Here is an 18,622-nt window from a genome sequence, read left to right on the forward strand (position 1 = left end):
TAGGTTCTCACAAGGCATGGATTTTTTTTCTTCCAAAGTCATCATCCAATCCTTTAAAAAGTGTTGTATCAGTAATGCAGTAGACAAAATTGGAAACAAAATCCTCTTTGAAAGTGAAGATGACAATGGTGGCACAGTTGAAGATGAAAACAAAGAGGTCATCTGTATGATGACTTGGCTTTTGATGCAGAACTTGGAGAATTGGAAGAACAAATGACTTAGAAAGTTTGAATTCATCTTTCATTATAACTTCTATTGCAAGAAAATGCACAAATTTTTTCTCCCTCTAAATTGTGCTAATTTTTGGGGGTCAGCTTATGCACAAGTACATATGGTAAATGTTGCAAGTGTTTTTGAGTTCATAAAGACTAGTGGAGACTGTATGGAAATTTTTTTATCAGTTATACACCTAAATTTTAGGTTTTTTATATGCAATAAAACATTATAACTACAAACCCAAATAAAACAGGGCAATTATTTCGCATTAACTGAATTTTATGTTATCCAATACATTATAGAGAACTGAGAATCTTTGAATATGAATAGTAAAAAGTAGAATGAATTTTTTTTCTGTAAAAGCATTTTTCATTTTTTTAAAGTTAAAGTTTTATCTGAAAGAGCTTAAAAAAACATACTATTGTGGTGTTAGTTTGAGATTATTGGCATTAATGAGCTGCTTGTTCTAAGTTACCCTCTTTTTGGCTCAAATTTGTCAGAACTAAAAGCCTCTTCTACATTTTGAATGTGCTTAAAAATTAAAGTGCTTTTAGTATCTCTGTACTTCACTAAAATTCAAATCTTTATGATATAATTTTGCTTGTTCACTTTTGATAAATGCATCAAGAAATTTTGTCTCCTAGATATCTCGTTATCCTCTTCTACTTGCCTCTCTTCTAATATCCCCCTTCTTCTTGGGTAAAGCAGTAAGTTTACCTATGACAATGGTATTATGGGTACTCTTTACACACACTCTATTTAAATGCCACTTCTAAGCATTTAAAATAGGTTAATCTATTTGTCGTCCAACAAATCTATTTGTGTTAAGCTATTAAAATTTGCGCTATTGGTTTTTGACAGAACCAAAAATTTTAGTTACACATCAACTTTATTTATTGTGAGCCTTCACTTTAACAAATCTGAATTACTATGGACTTAAAATTTTTGTTATTGGAAGGTTGTTTTTTTTATTTTGCTTTCCTCAAATAATATCTTAAATGAATGTTGTATTATTGTTATGTTTTTACTTTTAAAAACATTAATGCCTCTAACGTGGTAGCATCCCATCAGTTGCACAAATGCAACTAGTTTGTGTAAGAAATACTTCGTTTTTCAAAGATTAGATAAAAAACAAAGATGAGTCGTGAGACACGAAATGAGTCAGAGCATTAAGAAATTTACACGAATAAAGCATCAAGTGTACAATTTTAAATCATGCATGGAAGGAGATTGAAGCAGGACTTTTGGACTAAAAGGAAAAGGAAAATTAACCCTTTTTTAAGTAATGTACAAAATATTTGTGTGTGCATGATACACAACTATAAAACAATGCAAAAGGTTTTGAGGCGTCCGAGTTCAACACTGTTATCAAGAGCATATGAGATGATTTTACCAGAAAAGACATTGAATAGTGGCTATACAATGATAATGGTAATCCAAATTATCACATATTATTTCTAAGCCAAGAAGAGATAACAGAAAGTATTTTACACGGTCAGGATGAAGATGATAAAGTTGAATTGGTATTAATGTGTCAACCCTTGTAGTGGCAATCCTGAGATATCTTGTCAAACTTGATTGGCTTAATTTCGGTCACCCCAAAATATTTAGGGTTCTTAACACGTTTTTACTTCCAATGTAGCAGTTATAATGCGGATCAGGAAAATTTTAAAAACCACTTAAAGGGTTAAGTTATTACTGATGTCATATAGGGCCATCTTCAGAAGTCTTAGAATATTATGAACATTTTAGGTGGTTTCATTCAAACATTGCAGTACTAAGAAGCAGCCACTGTGGTGGTCGAGTGGTCATAGTGATGGATTCTCATCGCGATGGCCTGGGTTCAAACCCCACTGTCGCCACAGTGGTGGTTGGCTGAAGTTGGTTTTCTGTGGTTCCCAACATTGAGGTGCGAATGCCAGCCGATCTCCCCGTTAAAATATCTTGCCACAGCTCCGGGGACCCATGTTGTTTGATTTTGTTTTTACACCACCACAAATACACTGCAAACAACCATGGCTATTTATTTTACATACATATTTTTTGATATTTCATCAAATTGACATACATCCCGCATATGTGGGAATTAACTCAGATAAAAGAGAATTATTCACAACTCGAAGGATCCCTACAGATAATTTTCTCTTCTGGCTCTGCATCTGTTAATGGTGGCCCTGGAATTGACCTAATGGATCTCAAATACTTTATTTTGGGTTTGAAATCAATTTAACCTGGATAATAATGCATTTATTATAAACTGTAATTGAAACAGTAGACAGATTGAGTGCAACCAATTTTTCAGGTAGTTTTTGGACCCTTAATTCTTAGACTGGTGGTGCCACAGAACCTGAACTAGAGCAGAAATTTCCCGACATCCTGTTTTTAACGTTTGTACCTGTTCTGTGGAATAAATATGTGATGTCCTGCATTTTGTTTCATTCTCTGCTCATTTCAAGGACTTGTAAGAGAAATTATCTGGGACAATAAAGAAAGAAACTGCATAAAATTTTCGGAGGAAAAAAACAACTTACATACACGCACACACATTGGGATCATTCAAGTATTACGTCAGCATTGATGGGGGAGGTGTTTCCAATTTGCTGACTTTTGATGACTAGGGGGGAAGAGGGAGTTTAGATGATGCTTACTTCATCAACCAACCTTTATAAAAATATGAAATATTCTTAATGACATCCTGAACTGTGGTTTGTGGCCACTTGAACTAACAATCTCCCTATTGATACCTCCTAGAGAGCCACTTTAGTGATCTCTAAATGTTTTGTGGATCCTTCAAGTGATCTAGAAATGTGTTTAGGGCGCTTAAGTACTCTCCAACTGTGCCACGCATCATTCAAGTGATCCGTAATTATGCTGTGGATCACTTAAGTAATCTGGGAATGTGTCAGGGGTAACTTGAGTGATGTACAGCTGCACTGGGGGGTCACTTAAGTGCTCTAAAACTGTGTCAACTGTCACTCAAGGGATTTCTAAATGTGCCATGGATCGCGTAAGTGTTCTGGAACTGTGTCGCGGATCACAGTGATCTGTGAATGTGCCACAGGCCTACTTGAATGATCTGAAAATGAGACACAGGCTGCTTAAATGCTCTGGAATTGTGCCACGGGTCACTTAAGCAATCTATAAACATGCAGCTTAGTTCATTTTTACAAAATTAGGTTTGAGAGGGGCAGGCGGCCACATCAGATAACGCCTGGGTCACATTTGGTCCACGGGCCAAGGCTTTATCATTATATGGCTTAGGGGATGGTCACAATGAATTTTTTAAAAGAAAATTGTGAGTTCTTAGCCTTGGAAAAGTATTGAAATTAACAGAAATTGATTTTAATAACATATAAATGTATTTTCTTTTGAAATTTTAACTTTTTTAAAAAATGTTTTTGCATTTAAAAAAAACATTTTTTTTGATAGTTTGGGGGGGGGAAGGCAGGAGCCCTCCTATTACCCCTCCCTGTGTACAGTCTCTGATCCCATCGATATGTGATAGGATGTATAAGGGAGCAGAGATGACGAAATTTTGCTGACAAGGGAGGAGGGCTGAAAAATTTCTGACGTAATACTTGAATGGCCTCATTCATATTTTAAAAGCCAAAATGCATGAAATTGTAATGCAAAATCATCCAAGGATGTAGATAAGTAAAATAATTTATTTGAGAGAAATAATATTTATAATCTATTTTTTTTCGTACAGATTTTTGTTGAAATATGTTTTACCTTGGAGCAGAAAAGCTGTTGGTCATCGGGAAAAAACAAAAGTTTGTATTTTTTCTGCATTGCTTCCTGCATTTTTATGGTATTTTAACATTCATTTTATTTAGCAAAGGCCAAAACTGAAACCAAATTGATGTACTTAAAAGAAAATTGAATGACCCCTGGTATGGTCCTGGGACATTCTGGGGACCACGGGTGAAAATCAAATGAAAGGGGATCCATGACAGCTGGCTAAGAAGACCGCAGAGAGCTCTGAAAAGAAAATCATGTGAAGACAAAATCTTTTAAGTGAAATATTGTTAGAAAATTCTGACGGCTTTCAAAATCTCAGCAAATTTACTCTTAGAACCAGGGCCATCTTAATCCATGGACCAGTAATCAAGCATGGTCTGGTTGAAGACTAATGATCATAGGGGGAGGATGGCATCAGGCAGGGCTGGTGCCAGACATGAGGCAAGGAGGCAGCCACCTAGGGTGGCATGATTACATGGGTGGCATTTTTTATGACAGATTTATTATGTGCTTTACTTTCGAAAATTTTTGCACATTGAAATTATTTCGAAAGGAAAGCGTGAGTGGATAAATGTGTATATAAAATATGTATTGTAAATACAATACTTTTCAGTGTTTAAATGCTATTCAACTCTGATATTCAATACTTAATTCATCTCAACACACCTCCTTTCTTGCACTTCCAAAAAGTGCCGCCTGTTTCTAGAGAAGCTGGTTTCTGAAAAAATAAATTGGGCCTTTTTCTCTTTTTTGTTAAGGATTTTTTTTCACTCTATCAAAATTTTTCCAGTTGACTTTCTTTTCTTTAATCGAATCCCCCAGTTCAAGAATTTGGATTCCTTGTTCATCCTCCGACAAATGTGCCTTTCAGCCAACACCATAATAGAAGAATCACTAGTGTGGTACTGTTCCAGTTCTGGAATGTTCCATTCCTCTGGACAGTGCCGTCTTAATGCATGGGCCCACCCGGGCACCTCAAGAGAATAGGGGCCTCAGAAAAATGAGAATTGGTTGAATTTGTCGAAAATTTGCCAGGTAGGGCCGCAAAAAAATCATTTGGCCCGGGGGCCCATGATGGTCATAAGATGGCCCTGCCTCTGGACTGCCCATTTTTATATACCTATATCTGTTCTCTATGTCAGGGGTTTCCAACCTAAAGTTTCTCACGGAACCCTTGATGATAATGAGGCTGTTCTACAGAACTCGAACAAACTTTTGAATATTTATCCAAAAAAACTTGTATCCCTACTGCTGTCCCAACAATATCATAGCCCTACTGCAAAATGAAAGAGGGCCTAGGCAGCACCTCTTAACTTAAATAGCTATTATCATAAATCATTCTCAGACTCTAAGCATCCATATTTTGTAAACTTTTTCCAATGAAAAAATGGTGCCTTTCTTATAAGCACTTGTCCATAACCAATCAACGGGTAAAAATAAAATTTTTATCAGAAAAAATATGCCTTCTAGAAAATATTGAAAACAATTATACAGTACAACAGTATTATATTACATGTGAAAAAGACATCAATGATTCAGAACCCCTTGCACCACCTATCAAATAAGACTGTTACAATTCTTCGATTGAAATTAGCGACAGGATTTTTGACTAGTTTACCGCATGAAAAAAATAATATGATGTGATATTAGTTAATATTTTATAAGCAATTATATTAATTGAATTATCAAGTTTTCCTCAAAATTGGCCCTAGGGATGAGGTTGTTTTTTCTCTCTATAGATTATTTCTTTAACCTCAGGGACTTTCGCTTTAACTTCAGTGATAATGCCAAATTCTCTTGAAGTTTGGGCTGAACATCCCCGAGGTTAAAAAAAGAATATCTAAAGTGAAAAAAAGAAACCCGCACATTTGTGCATACATGGTCTAAAAGGATTATGCACAATCACCTGTAAAAGTGATAAATGTTGCAAAATTTATCAAACTTACGGAGACGATTGATGCATTACCGATATGCTTTACCAATTCAACACATTCACCATAACATACATTTAATTCTATATTTTATCAGCTTCAAACAATTTCATTTCAAATATAAAGAGATACATACCTGAAATTTCTCTTATTCGAAATGGATTTGCCACCGCCCCCTTTGTGTTGAATATGTGAGGTACTACTTTATTTCCTTATTTTGATGGAAATCCCAATTAACCTACTCTATTCTGTTGCATATAATCTGTGGATTATACTTTTAAGAAAAATTACGTTGAAATAAAAACAAAACGTCAGAAATGAATTTCTTAGTGTGGATCAAAGCTGTATGAAGAGTTGGATTTAGAGTGTGGATAAACCACCGCATCTTATCTACAGCTTTTTTTTTCCTGAGAGAGGTTTGATTAGTTATAATTAAATTAAAAATTCATTTACAAAACTTACATTTTTTAAGTATTTATAGATGGGATAGATGGCAGTATGAAAATTGACATTTTCTCCACAAAATCGTGTTGAACAAGACTCCCCTCCTTTAGAGAGATTGATAAATGAAATTTTCTCATGTGAGTTATATACTGCTGTGGACTATATGATGCATTTTTTTTTCAAACTAGCAAAGTTTACATCTGCAAATTATTAGCAGGAAAAAAAAAAGTTTTGTTTAATTCTTATTCAAGATTCACATTGAGGACAGGGAAAACCAGAAAGAAATGACTTACCTTCAAAATGACTTTCTTGAAGATGATTAAAATTTTTACAACTTATAGAAAACTAATAAAACAAAAATTAAAATCAAAAATTTCACTAGAATCACCAGATTTTCATTTCGATCGAATTTATATTGAGGTTTTTGGCCCTTCTTGAAAGTCGATTGGCATATCTTGTCAAGTAGTCTCGACATTGATTTGTGATTACAACCTTCCTGCATCCTTCATTGGCTGACCCACCACTCCAAAGCTGGGCTGTTACCAAAATATTCCCTTGAAAGTGCTATCACCTCCTCCCCATCCCCCATTTATGAATTTGAAGTGTCATTAGTCTCTTGCAATATGCATTATACTATTATAAGTATATACACACTATTGTTTTTTTTAGATTTGAATAGCAATCAATGGCCCAGCACCACTTAAAATGGGGAAATAACAATCATTTACATTCCTATCTTCTGGCTCAACAGACATAGTTGTGTCCAGCTTCCTATAGTATTGGTTCTAAGTAGATGATTATCAACTATCTCCACTTTTGAAAGAAAGAAAACTTTTTTTTTTACTTCTCCATTTGTACAGAGCGAACTGTTCTGAAAAAGAAGTTTGATCTATTATGGTCACGCAAAGCTCAGCTAATTGCAACTTCCAACTGTTCCATATCTCCTTTTAAATGGCAACAAAAGACCACCTAATCTGCTCCTGGAAAATCTCACATTTCTCTTTTTCAGATGTTATCTTTCCATTTCCTAAAACATGGTCATAAAAATCACTCTAGTTCCTGAACTTTTTTTTGGTTTGCAATGCCCTTTGTGTATCCAAATGTTTCCCACTGTACCTCAAATCATAATACACAAGCCTACCTTACAGTTGCAAGCAACTAGATTAATTAAGTTCACACAATGATTTGTATTCCCAAATAATATACCGTATAATGTAGTAAAAAAATTACGTGTTAATAAACTGGCACACTATTTAATCAATAAATCTATCTGGTGAGATGTACTATTGCTCTTCCACCTAGCACCTTATCAAGCATATTTAGGGACAATGATCCTAATGGAATAAAGCAATATGTATTTTGCACCTCAAACTTTTTTCTTAGTTTCAAAAACAGAATTGGAGAAGGGGGCGGGGGGGGGAGTAATGATTTTGGAATCTGGTTTACAAAGCCGCTTAAAAAAAATCAAATTGAGTTTTCAACATAAGTTTCTCAGTTTCTTGAAAGGGAAAAGATGTCTTCTTAGAGTCCCGTTGTGACCACACTTTACCAAGGCCTCCTAGATAGAGATACTGTCATAGGAGGCTTTACGATTACTCACCGGGTATCTGGAACAAGATCCATGAAACTCTGCAAAGATTTTCAGTTGTGTATTTATGGTTTGTTAAAATTTTGTAACAAACGAGTCCACACACATACATTGTACTCAGGGGTGCCTCGAGACAAAATCTCTACCAAAGTGGGACTTATTTTTGTGCCAATGACCTCCCCCAATTAAAAAAAACTTTTGTTTCAATTGTTTTGTTTCGATGCGTTCAAAGGAACAGCAATATTTTATGTCATAACATATTATGTGGAATTTTTTTTGCCCTTTCACCTTGGACTTGACACCCCTCCTAGAGCGGGCAGAAATCATTTTCTGTGATTTCTTTCACCCTTTTACATCGGATTTGGCTCTCCTATTAGAGGGGGGACAGAAATAATTTCCCCTAACTTTTTTCACCCTTTCTACCTCAGACTTGGCACTCCTCCTACAGCAGGCACAAATAATTTTTCAAATTTTTTTTTCGCCCTTTCACTTCAAATTGGATGCCCTTCTAGAGCACACCCAGGGCGACCAAGTCGGAAAAAAAGAGCCCTGAAAAGCCTCTGGCTCAAAATCTTTCCCACATGAAAAAACACTGTCAATTTATATAATACTCCCTACAACACCGGAAAACACTCTTGCTCTCGTTAGCAGAAAAATTGGGTGATCAAGGGAGATTTCTCCATTCTTTTTATATTTTACAGCACAACAAAAAAAGAAAGAAGGTTTTCTTCCCTCCAAAATCTCCTGCAGGGGTAAAAGAAAAGAGACGAGCTCAAGTGTGTGTGTATTTTTATGTGACCAAAATCGCTATGTATTGTATGTATATAGGTGCACTGCCCATCGATTCTTTTCTTTTTGAAAAATAACCATAATATTATATATACCTAAACCTTCAATTTTTTTTTCTCATCTCAGTCATTTTTCAGGTATATTTTATAGTTATTTTCATACCTTAAAGATATTTTTCTAGTAATGCATGTCTAACATGTTTTTTGGCACCTCTTATCATTTGGCGCCCTGTGCAATTGCACCGGTCGCACTGCTCCTGCATACAAGTTAGACTCTGTGGTCTGAATGAAACACAATCCCAGCTTGTAAGTCTGAAGTTATGATTGGTTGCTTGTGAAATTAAGGTATTTGGTCTATTGTAATTTTAAGATTCCTGCTCAAAATTAATCTAAGCCATGGCAATGCAATCAGTGGTGTAGATTTGTTATCGCATTGACTGATATATTTGAGAGCCTGAATACATGAGTCTGAAAAATCCTAAGAAAAGTGAAATCTTCCCATTGAGCATATTCACTCAACCCTCTAGGCTGTACTCTAGCCGAGCTATGCTACATGTGATCTGCCAATCTCCCAATTCATTTGCTTAGACAGAGCTATTCAATCCATTCAAGTTGCCTCAAACTAAATAGTTTATAACAAATTTTGAGCTCTCACAATTCCACATTTGGAGCTGTGCCAAAAATCTGCAAAATTAGTGAATGAAAAATAAACAGTCCTTATATTTTAAGATAAACTCTTCACTTCATAGAAATTTATGTGAAAAGCACACCTATTTGACTTGGTATAATGCAAGCAAAATGTTTTAATGCTGGGAAAATCAATGTGTAAGCTTTTGATTGCAGTGGTGAAAATTTATTTCCAAATTAAGCATAATTAATGTACTTTTTATTCCTGATTTTAATGAAAATTTTCCTTTCCAGTCAATAGTTATAAAAATGGTGGATTTGTTTAGACAATCTTGCCATAGACTCAGTGACTTACTTGTACGTGATGGTTTTTTGCCCAAAAAAGAGCTCTTATTTTTTCTGACGTTTGAAGAAATAAAAGTACTTATGGAAACACGAGATCCAAACTTGGTTTCAAGGTTAGTTTTTGTAAACAAATTTATCAATATAAAAAAACAAACTATTCTAATGTACATGCTTTGATTTCAATTTAGTAAATGTGATCAGGTTTCACATTGAAACTTTATTTATGAAAAACTTATTGATATATATTAAACTTATTGAATGATATTAAACCTTTTTAACCCAAGATAACTAAACATTCGTCTAATAGACTAATAACTAAAATTTAGTTACTGAGTAACACTGATTTAAGTTTATTTATCTAGGGTTAATTCAAAGCTTTTCATTTCTTACATAATATTTGGCTTAAAAATAGTTCAAAAAATATATTTAACTATTCACTCATACTATATAATCAAAATTTTGTGAAATCAAATGAATTTAATTAAGTATTTAAGATTTTATAATAAATTAAATGACAAATCAGAAAGCAAGTTGGCTGTATCTTGAAAAGCATCTGCCTAGAAAATTGAAGTATCAACTTTTAAAAATATATTTTAATATTTTTAGAATTAATTCCAGCTCTAAAATTGAAGGTGAAATGTATGGAATTGTCAGATGAAAAATTTGTTTATAAGGATCACTGAATTTAATTGAGCCATTGAAGCAGTGAGAAACGTTTGAACAGCTTGATTTTCCAGTTTTTCTAGGAAGCCATTCTGTAATACAGAGTAATCAAAATTATATAGGAGGTGTTCAGATCTATTGTGATGTAAAAACTACTATACAAAAAGAGTAACAAAATTTTGTATGCACATTTTGCTAAGTATGCAGTTGTGATTTCTGAAGGAAAAACAGCTCACATTTATCTTGGGTGGGAGGGGTGACAGCACTGCAATGCAGAAAATTTGCATAATATCCAATGTAGTTGAACTCCTTTCATCTACTTAGGAGTCATAAAGAAGTTTTCTATCAATGATTCTAGTGATCGTGTAACTTACTCTACTAGATCAAATGTTACTGGTTAAAACTTTTTAATGAATGAAACAACAGTATTTGTGCTATATTGAAGGCATTTTGACAAGTGGAAGGTTTGTATAGAGATTGTCAAACTAAAATCTCAATCTTGCATTACGAAGGGACTGGAACATATTTGCTGTAAACTTAGATGAGGCAAACAATCAACTGGAATACAAAAGAACCTATGAAACTGTAACTGCAGTAGTGCAGACAACAGCAAATGCACATAGTTGCAGTAGTGCTTGTGTGATGACATGAGATTCAAACATGTTCTATTTGACAGTGTGGAGAGTTCTACAGAATGTGTCAAGATTTTTCCCATCTAAGACATCCACACTTACAATGATTTTTTTTTCATTTTTTTGAAGTACAGTAGAACCTTGATAACTTGACACATGGATAATTCGACTACCTCTGGTAACTTAACATTTATTATTCCCATGGTTGGCACAATACTAAATTCAAAGGCGAAAAACCTACTGGACACAAAATGGCTAAATCCTGCTTAAGTCGACTGGCTTGTACTGTATTATCACTACTAATTTTTCAAAATTTCTCAGGAGTTGGCCAGTGAATAAATTTTCATGATGTCATGTCGAAGATTATCTCTTACACCTTAGTATACAGTCACTTCCAACTGTTTAGAACTGGAAAACTCGAACTGGGGCGTTACAAAAATTACAGATAGGTTTTGAATGATACCTACAAATTTTGAGCGAGTGATGGTTGAGCATAATTATGAGCTAAATCAAAATTTTCAAGTTAAAAAAATATGAAAGTTTTCATTATTTTTGGAAATTGCACTGCTCATTCACAAATTACGTATTTTGACACACTATGCTTTTTTCACTCTAACTCGAGATTATTTGGAAACATTTCATATAAAACTGCAGATAATTTTTTTTTGTTAATTTATTAGATATAATGTAGAATTGTTCAACTACATGGTACATGCATAAATTATATTTAATAATTGTAAGGGCAAAATCAAACGAAACCCTGGTAACTTGATATCTGCTTAAGTTGGCATGCTTAACTTTTGGGATGTCGAGTTATCAAGGTTCCACTGTATTTGCTTTAATGTTTTATGCTTGAATGATAGGGGATAATGCATGGCTTTGGTGGATAATGTGAAGCGATATGGTTTATTTCTATGTGAATGGTATTGCAAACATATGTAACTGCTGAATTTGGTCTGAAACAAATCCCCATATTCACCAATCAATTCCATTGCATGGTTCAAAGGTATTAGTGTGTTGTTGCCTTACACATTGTCCATCATTGGTTCTTTCGAAGGACAGTGTGATCAGTTTCATCAATTCCAATATCTTGGCCAGTCTGGTTACCCAGTCTATCCCCCCTTGTATATTTTGATTGTAGGGCTATTTAAAAAGCAATGTTTTGAACTTAGCTTTCTTAAAAGACAGAATTTCACAAAATGTTTCCACTTTTCCTTGCAAATAATTTTTATTTTTCTGTCAAATCTGTCATGCATAGAATACAGTTTTTGATCGAAAGCAGTGGAGGTCATGTCAAGCTGTATGTCCAATGATAAATGATTTCACATGTGGATTATGATAAAAAATTTATTGCATGCTAATTATTTTTATCCACATACTATTGCTTGTCTACTGTTGATGTAATCTTATTTTTTTTATCAATTCCATTTACACACTTTATTTTTCAATGCATTTATTCTTATCTTGGCAATAGTTGTTAACCATCTATTTGGCATTCAAGAGATATTTTGCTTAAGGTGATGCTTTGTATTTTGCCAATGCAGAGAGTATTTCTTTTCTTCAGTTTATTGTTCTTGGAGTTTTGGGGAGGGAAGCACTATCATCCCACATAATTGGCGGAAAGCCTTGTTCTTGAAAAAAGATGTGGCATTTTACAGAGGGTTTGGTTATTTCCACTGTGTCATTTATAATGCTGATCATTGAAATTTATAAAACCATGAAAAGAGTTAAGTACTTTCAGTATTACACAAATTTCCTGCACTAGTGCTATTTCCCTCTTATCAGCTGAAATGTGAGCAATTTTTTTTCCAAAATCACAACTATACCCTCTCACAGGAAAATATGTGCATTAATTTAGGTATAATTTGTCTAGTAAACTTTGTTATTTTTTATCATTTTCTCCCTACATTTTTGCAAATTGCACTGTTATGACCATCATACCCTTATTAGTTCAGATTTCTGTGTCCCTCATCCTTGAAACATTTTATGGACTGGTGAAGCCTATTTTTGACTGAATGTATAAGTGAATACCAATAAGTGCCTCATTTGGGTAATGAAAAAAAGCCACTGCAATCAACGAATTGCCCTTACACAGTGAAAAAGTAACTGCTTTGTGTGGTTTTATGGTTTTACTGCAACAGTTGTCATTGGACCTTTTTTTCACTTCAACAGAAATTCAAACTTGTTCTGTAACAGAAATGAAGTTTTGTGATATGTTGACAAGTTTCATGATCGCAGAACTTCAACATCATCAATCAGGGGCATACAAAGGACCACCTTTAGTGGTATGTAGCAAAGCTGGTGAGTCAAGGGGAAGATGAGAGACTTCTTTCTTTCACAGAAATTTTGAGTTTTTAAACTTCAAAAGGTGGCATTTCAAATTGATGGAAAGTAATTGTCTCAGCACAACTTTATTTTTACAGTAAATTGACAAATTTTTAATCCCCTTTGGAGAGGGACAGTGTGCCTTCTTTTCTTCTCTTTGAATATGTCGTGACATCAATGTGTTTGGGACATGTCTGAAGTTTCTATTGTCAGACCTTGGACCTTTAAAATGCCATTCAGAATCCTCCAAGTTGAGGAAGTATAGTTTTGATAACTGCCTACCCCCATGTCCTGTGGTGATAGGTGAAGTATACCATTATAGAGAGAGATCAGAAAAATAATCTTGATGACGTTTCATTAGATATATGCGCTCACTGTCTAAAAATTAAATAAATGAATAAGACTTTTTGTTGAAATTTAGAGCTATGCAAAGATGCAGAATTCATCCTAAACTTGATGCATTGAAGTTTCCTGAGATTATAACAGGCATACCAAAACCTGTAAGTATGAAAGATTTTCAACTTCAGATTCAGAAAACTTAAAAAAAAAAAAATCACCAGTTCATTACTCAGGTGTGTCCTGTGGTTTTTATTTGTAATTCTTCTGTATTTTTGTATATAACAAGGACATAACTTTTCTTTTACTTCCTTAATATTTTGGATAATCCAGATCTTTGAAAATAATATTCATTTAAATTGTATATGCATTTAATTCATTTCTCCGTTGTTTTTGTTGTTTTGGACTTTAACACTGTATATGAATTGCATTTGAAATTTACATGTTTTTCAAAATGTTTTTTTTTTCCAGTATAAGGCAATCTTTTATAAAAAGTGTTTTCGAGAATGCAGGTGTCAGGAAACATGAATTGGCATTTTTAGACCTAGTCACCCATCAGAAACGCATACTTTTTTCCAAACAATGCAGAGGTTCTTCTGATGAAAACATTTGCATTAGTTTGACATATTATTCATTTGTTCTTTTTGGTTTTTTTAAATCTCTCACTAATTTTTATCCACCTATCTATCATATACATATATATATATATTATATAGGGTGTCCTGTAAGTTCTAATTCTGCTTTTATCTCATCAACTGTTCATTTTAGAGGTATGGTTCTAGTTTAAAAAATGCTCAAAATGTGTTCAAGAATCACCCTGCTCCAATTTATGGAGTGCAAATACAGGGTGTCATAAAATAATAAAATCTAAATTTTTATACAGTCCCTCTATCTCCCAATTAAAAAGTTGTTGCCCAGTTTCTCCAGAGGCAAAAAAAAGAATAATAATAATCATCCCATGTTTCTAAGTGTAATGTTTGTTGAGATATTTGAATTCAAAAAGGGAGAAAAATTGAGAAAGAAAAGCAGCATTATCCATTAGTTTATGCTTTTCTTTTCCAACTTTTCTCCGATTTTCGAATTCAAATATCTCAGCAAATATTGCTCTTAGAAACCATGAAATTTTTATTGTTGGCCTTATGAGATACAGGGCAAGAACTTTTTAATTTAAAGGTAGAAAACAAGGAAATCGTATGAAAATTTAGATTCTCTATTTTGTGACACACTGTATTTTCACTCTCAAAACTGGTACAGTGATTCCTGAAAACATTTTTGAGCATTTTTTAAATTAGAACCATACCTCTATGATGAACGGTTAATGAGATAAAGACTGCATTAGGACTAACAGGACACCCTGTATATAGTACATACACATACAATACAGTCTCTGTATATCAAACTTCTATTTAATACATTTTTCCCATATAAACATTTTTATCAAATTCTCAAATTTTCATTAATTCACTCAAAATTAAAAATTGTTCCTTTATAACAAATTTTTTGATGAAATAAAGCAACTTGTGATTACATGAAGACTCGACCGCTGTGTACAGCATGAACTTCACCTAATCTGCCAAACAAAAGAGGGTGACAGAAAAGCCCAAGTGGAGCATAAAACACCATAGCAACCTTGTCCTATCTCTAACTATTTTTGAGTTATGGTGGATAGAAAAATGCATCGAATCTGAAAAAACTAAATTTGTGAAGTTATCGAAAGCATTGCATGCAAACTAAGCATGTATTTGGAATTAACAGAAAAAATCCTATAAGGTGACATCATTTTCATAGAAATATCTGGATGAAATAGCAAGTTACAAGTGCTGAAAGGTAGGTGAAGTGCAAAACCAAATTGCCGCCAAAATCTGTAAGCACCAATTCCACAAACACCCTTCTAGCTACAATCTGTCCATTCCACCAGCTTTTGAAAAAGTCTACAGTAAACCATATCAGTGTTCTAGTTCAGGAGAAATTCAGCCTTTTATTTACAATTCATCACTGAAATTTGTGTTCGTCCAAGTAGGCATTTGAAAAATTTCGGTGACAATATAAATTTTGCATTTTGCCAATATCTCAGTGCTTGTTGCTTGCCATTAAATTTAGATATCCTAATGGGAATTATGTCATTTTTTTCTGTAAAATCAAATTGTTGACAAAATCTGTAACCGCCAGTTTCAAATGTTTGCTTCAGCGAATGCTGATTTCAGTGATGTAGGGTCAGGCGGGGTAATTGGAAACAAAACAGCTGCTAGCAATTTAGTGGCTTTTATTCAAATCTTGCAGAGACAATGTTAAGTTGATTGTTATTGTTGACACAGCCCTAAGCCAATTCTCACCTCTTTGGTAGAAGTTGATTGAGCCCAGGTAACAGCTGATAGTTAACAACAAACAAAATTCTGTTGCACGTTTATTTTGTTTTTTAAGTTTTGCTTCCCCACCTGCTGCTACAAAAACGGAAGGGTAAAATTACTGTTGTTATATGTTTAGTGTACAGTCACAACTTCATGCAGTTTTTTTTCCATCTTTCTGGTGACCCATCTATCCTGTTTTCAATTACCCCAAAATTTTGAGAGAGTGGGGTAATAAGAAACAGTTTTATTTACTTCTTATTTACATTATTTTTGCTATTTGATATTACTTTACTACTTAATTTGTATTACTTTATATTTTACTTGTTACCTACAGTTTCACTGCTGTTTATTTACTTGAAATTTAATTGTTGTAAGAGTCCTTGATGTTATTTGATGTGGAGTTGAAGTAATATGTTTCCTTTGTCTTAAAAGAAATAAAATGCCACGAAATTATAAGAAAAAGATGGTCCCTTGAAGATCTGCAGTATTTGATGTGATGAACAAAAATATGACTTACCATGAGGCACAGGACAAAAGCTGGGGGAATGGAAAAGTTTTTGGTATATTTGACTGGTTGTAGCTAGAAGGGTGTTTGCGGAATTGGTGGTTACAGGATATTGGCAAAAATTTGATTTTCCACTCCAATCTTCTAGCACTTGTAGATCACCATTAAATCCAGATATTCTGATTAAAATGGTGTCACCTTGTAGGATTTTTTCTGTTCTTTTCAAGTATATGCTTAGCTTGTGTGTTGATTTCTCAGAAATTTCAGATTTTGGTTTTCTAGATTTGATACATTTTCCTTCCATCCACTGTAACTCAAAAACAGTTGGAGATAGGACGGGGTTGCTACTTTGTTTTATGCTTCATTTGGGTTCATCTATCATCCCCTTTTCCTTTGGCAGATAAAGTTCACTCTGCGTATATCATGCCCATGTGCTGGCCAGTTTATGAAACAGCTAGCTACTTCTCATGTTTAGCAAAGTCATTTGGCTCAAGTCGAAAGTATATGAGAAGCTTTTTCTAAGACAAAGCGCATGCTCAAGAGAAAAGAAATATTTTGCTGTTAGAGAAATAGGACAAAATATTGTCATCTCTTACAGGGCCGTCATTCCAACTTTTTCAGGGAGGGGGGCAAAGCACATGTACTCAATGTATGTATATATATATATATATACCATTTTTAGTGTATTTTCAAAAGCCCCCTAAATGACTTGCCTGATCTCTTAGTTATACAGTCTGTCTACAATTGCTTGTTCAGCAGATTAAAAGATGTAAAATCATGATGTTTTAGCAACTTATTGTTTTGCCGGCAAGTTTGTATTGGCTTGGTACATAATACAATATGAAAAACTAGTAACTGGTAATATTTGATCCATATATTCTGACTTCTATTGATTGATTTGAGTTCTAATTGGAGAATCCCATAAGATAAGGGTTAAAAGTTCTTTGTTCATTCAAAAAGTCATTTTAATCTATTCTCTAGATAAGAAGAATGCTTGTTTTCCATTCACAAAGGATTCATAGGGTTATGTTTTGTTAATTAAGGATTTATAATTTGTTGTACACACATGCAATATCAAAATTGTCTAGTTGCCTTCATTACTCATACTTATAGCTTCACTTGCCTAAAAAAATTGATGTCTAACACACATGAAGAATGAATTTTTTTTATTTGTTCTCACTTCACCATTTATAGGTGTTCCAGAAACCTCTTGTATATGATTCAAAAAATGTATATGATCAATAACTTGTATCTGCCCCTTTGTTTATGGATATTAATGTAGAAATTGCTGATCTGTGCACATTTCTTTACTTAGTATGAAATATTAATAAAACAATATAAGATCTCTCTCTCTCATAAATTATGCTATTTTGATGCGAATCTTCATTGGAAAAAATATTCTTCTAGTTGTTTATTTAGAGCTCTATAGATGCTACGAGAGATAGAACAAAAATGTTTTTAGAATGATATCATATGGCTTACAATTTGAAATAGCTTATCATGTAGTGCTCAAACATAATGTATGAAAACACTTATCGACACGGTACAGGGTGAAAACTTAAGCCTGTTCCACCTCAAATAACTTGTGAACTGTTATTGTAGAAACACACTTTCAATTTTTAAAAATATTCAAATAACGTGTTCATTTTAGACATCATTTATTTAACTGACGGCTGTATATGTACTGAGATACAAAATTTAATTTTTTGTAGTCTCCCTGTTCTCTAACTTCCAATTAAAAAGCTGTAGCTCTATCTCATGTGAGCAAAACAAAAAGAAATCTAAGTTTCTAAATACAAAATTAGCCAAGATATTTGTGTTCGAAAATCGCTGAAAATTAGGGAAAGAACAGCACATAAACCGGATAAAACAAGCTTGTTCCTTAATATATGATGTTCTTTCCCTCATTTTTATCAATTTTTTTACTTAAATACCTTAACTAATGTTGCACTTAGAAACATTTTTTTTGTTTTGAGTTTTTTTTGGGCAGGGGCGGCTCAAGAGAGACAGAGCAACAACTTTCCAATTGGAAGTTGGAGAACATGGAGACCATTAAAAAAATTAAATTTTCAATCTCTCTGCATATATGGTCATTAGTAAAATAAATTACATGTCTAAAATGAACACATTATA

The 18,622-nt window shown here is 33.6% G+C and overlaps 1 protein-coding gene across 1 annotated transcript in view; it reads left to right on the top strand.

The window, feature by feature from the left end:
* Positions 1-18,622, top strand: part of LOC149065537 (uncharacterized) — a 112,351-nt gene that overhangs the window by 85,692 nt on the left and 8,037 nt on the right. Inside the window, exons 33-35 of the mRNA XM_089254063.1 lie at positions 3,926-3,989; positions 9,630-9,793; positions 13,722-13,800. Of these exons, the coding sequence (XP_089110189.1) occupies positions 3,926-3,989; positions 9,630-9,793; positions 13,722-13,800 (307 nt within the window). The remainder of the gene's footprint in view (positions 1-3,925; positions 3,990-9,629; positions 9,794-13,721; positions 13,801-18,622) is intronic.

Source organism: Pholcus phalangioides, unplaced genomic scaffold (assembly GCF_987345545.1).
Source record: "Pholcus phalangioides strain wild (caught in Gottingen) unplaced genomic scaffold, Ppha-v1.0 ptg000039l_1, whole genome shotgun sequence".
Taxonomy (NCBI): Eukaryota; Metazoa; Arthropoda; class Arachnida; order Araneae; family Pholcidae; genus Pholcus; species Pholcus phalangioides.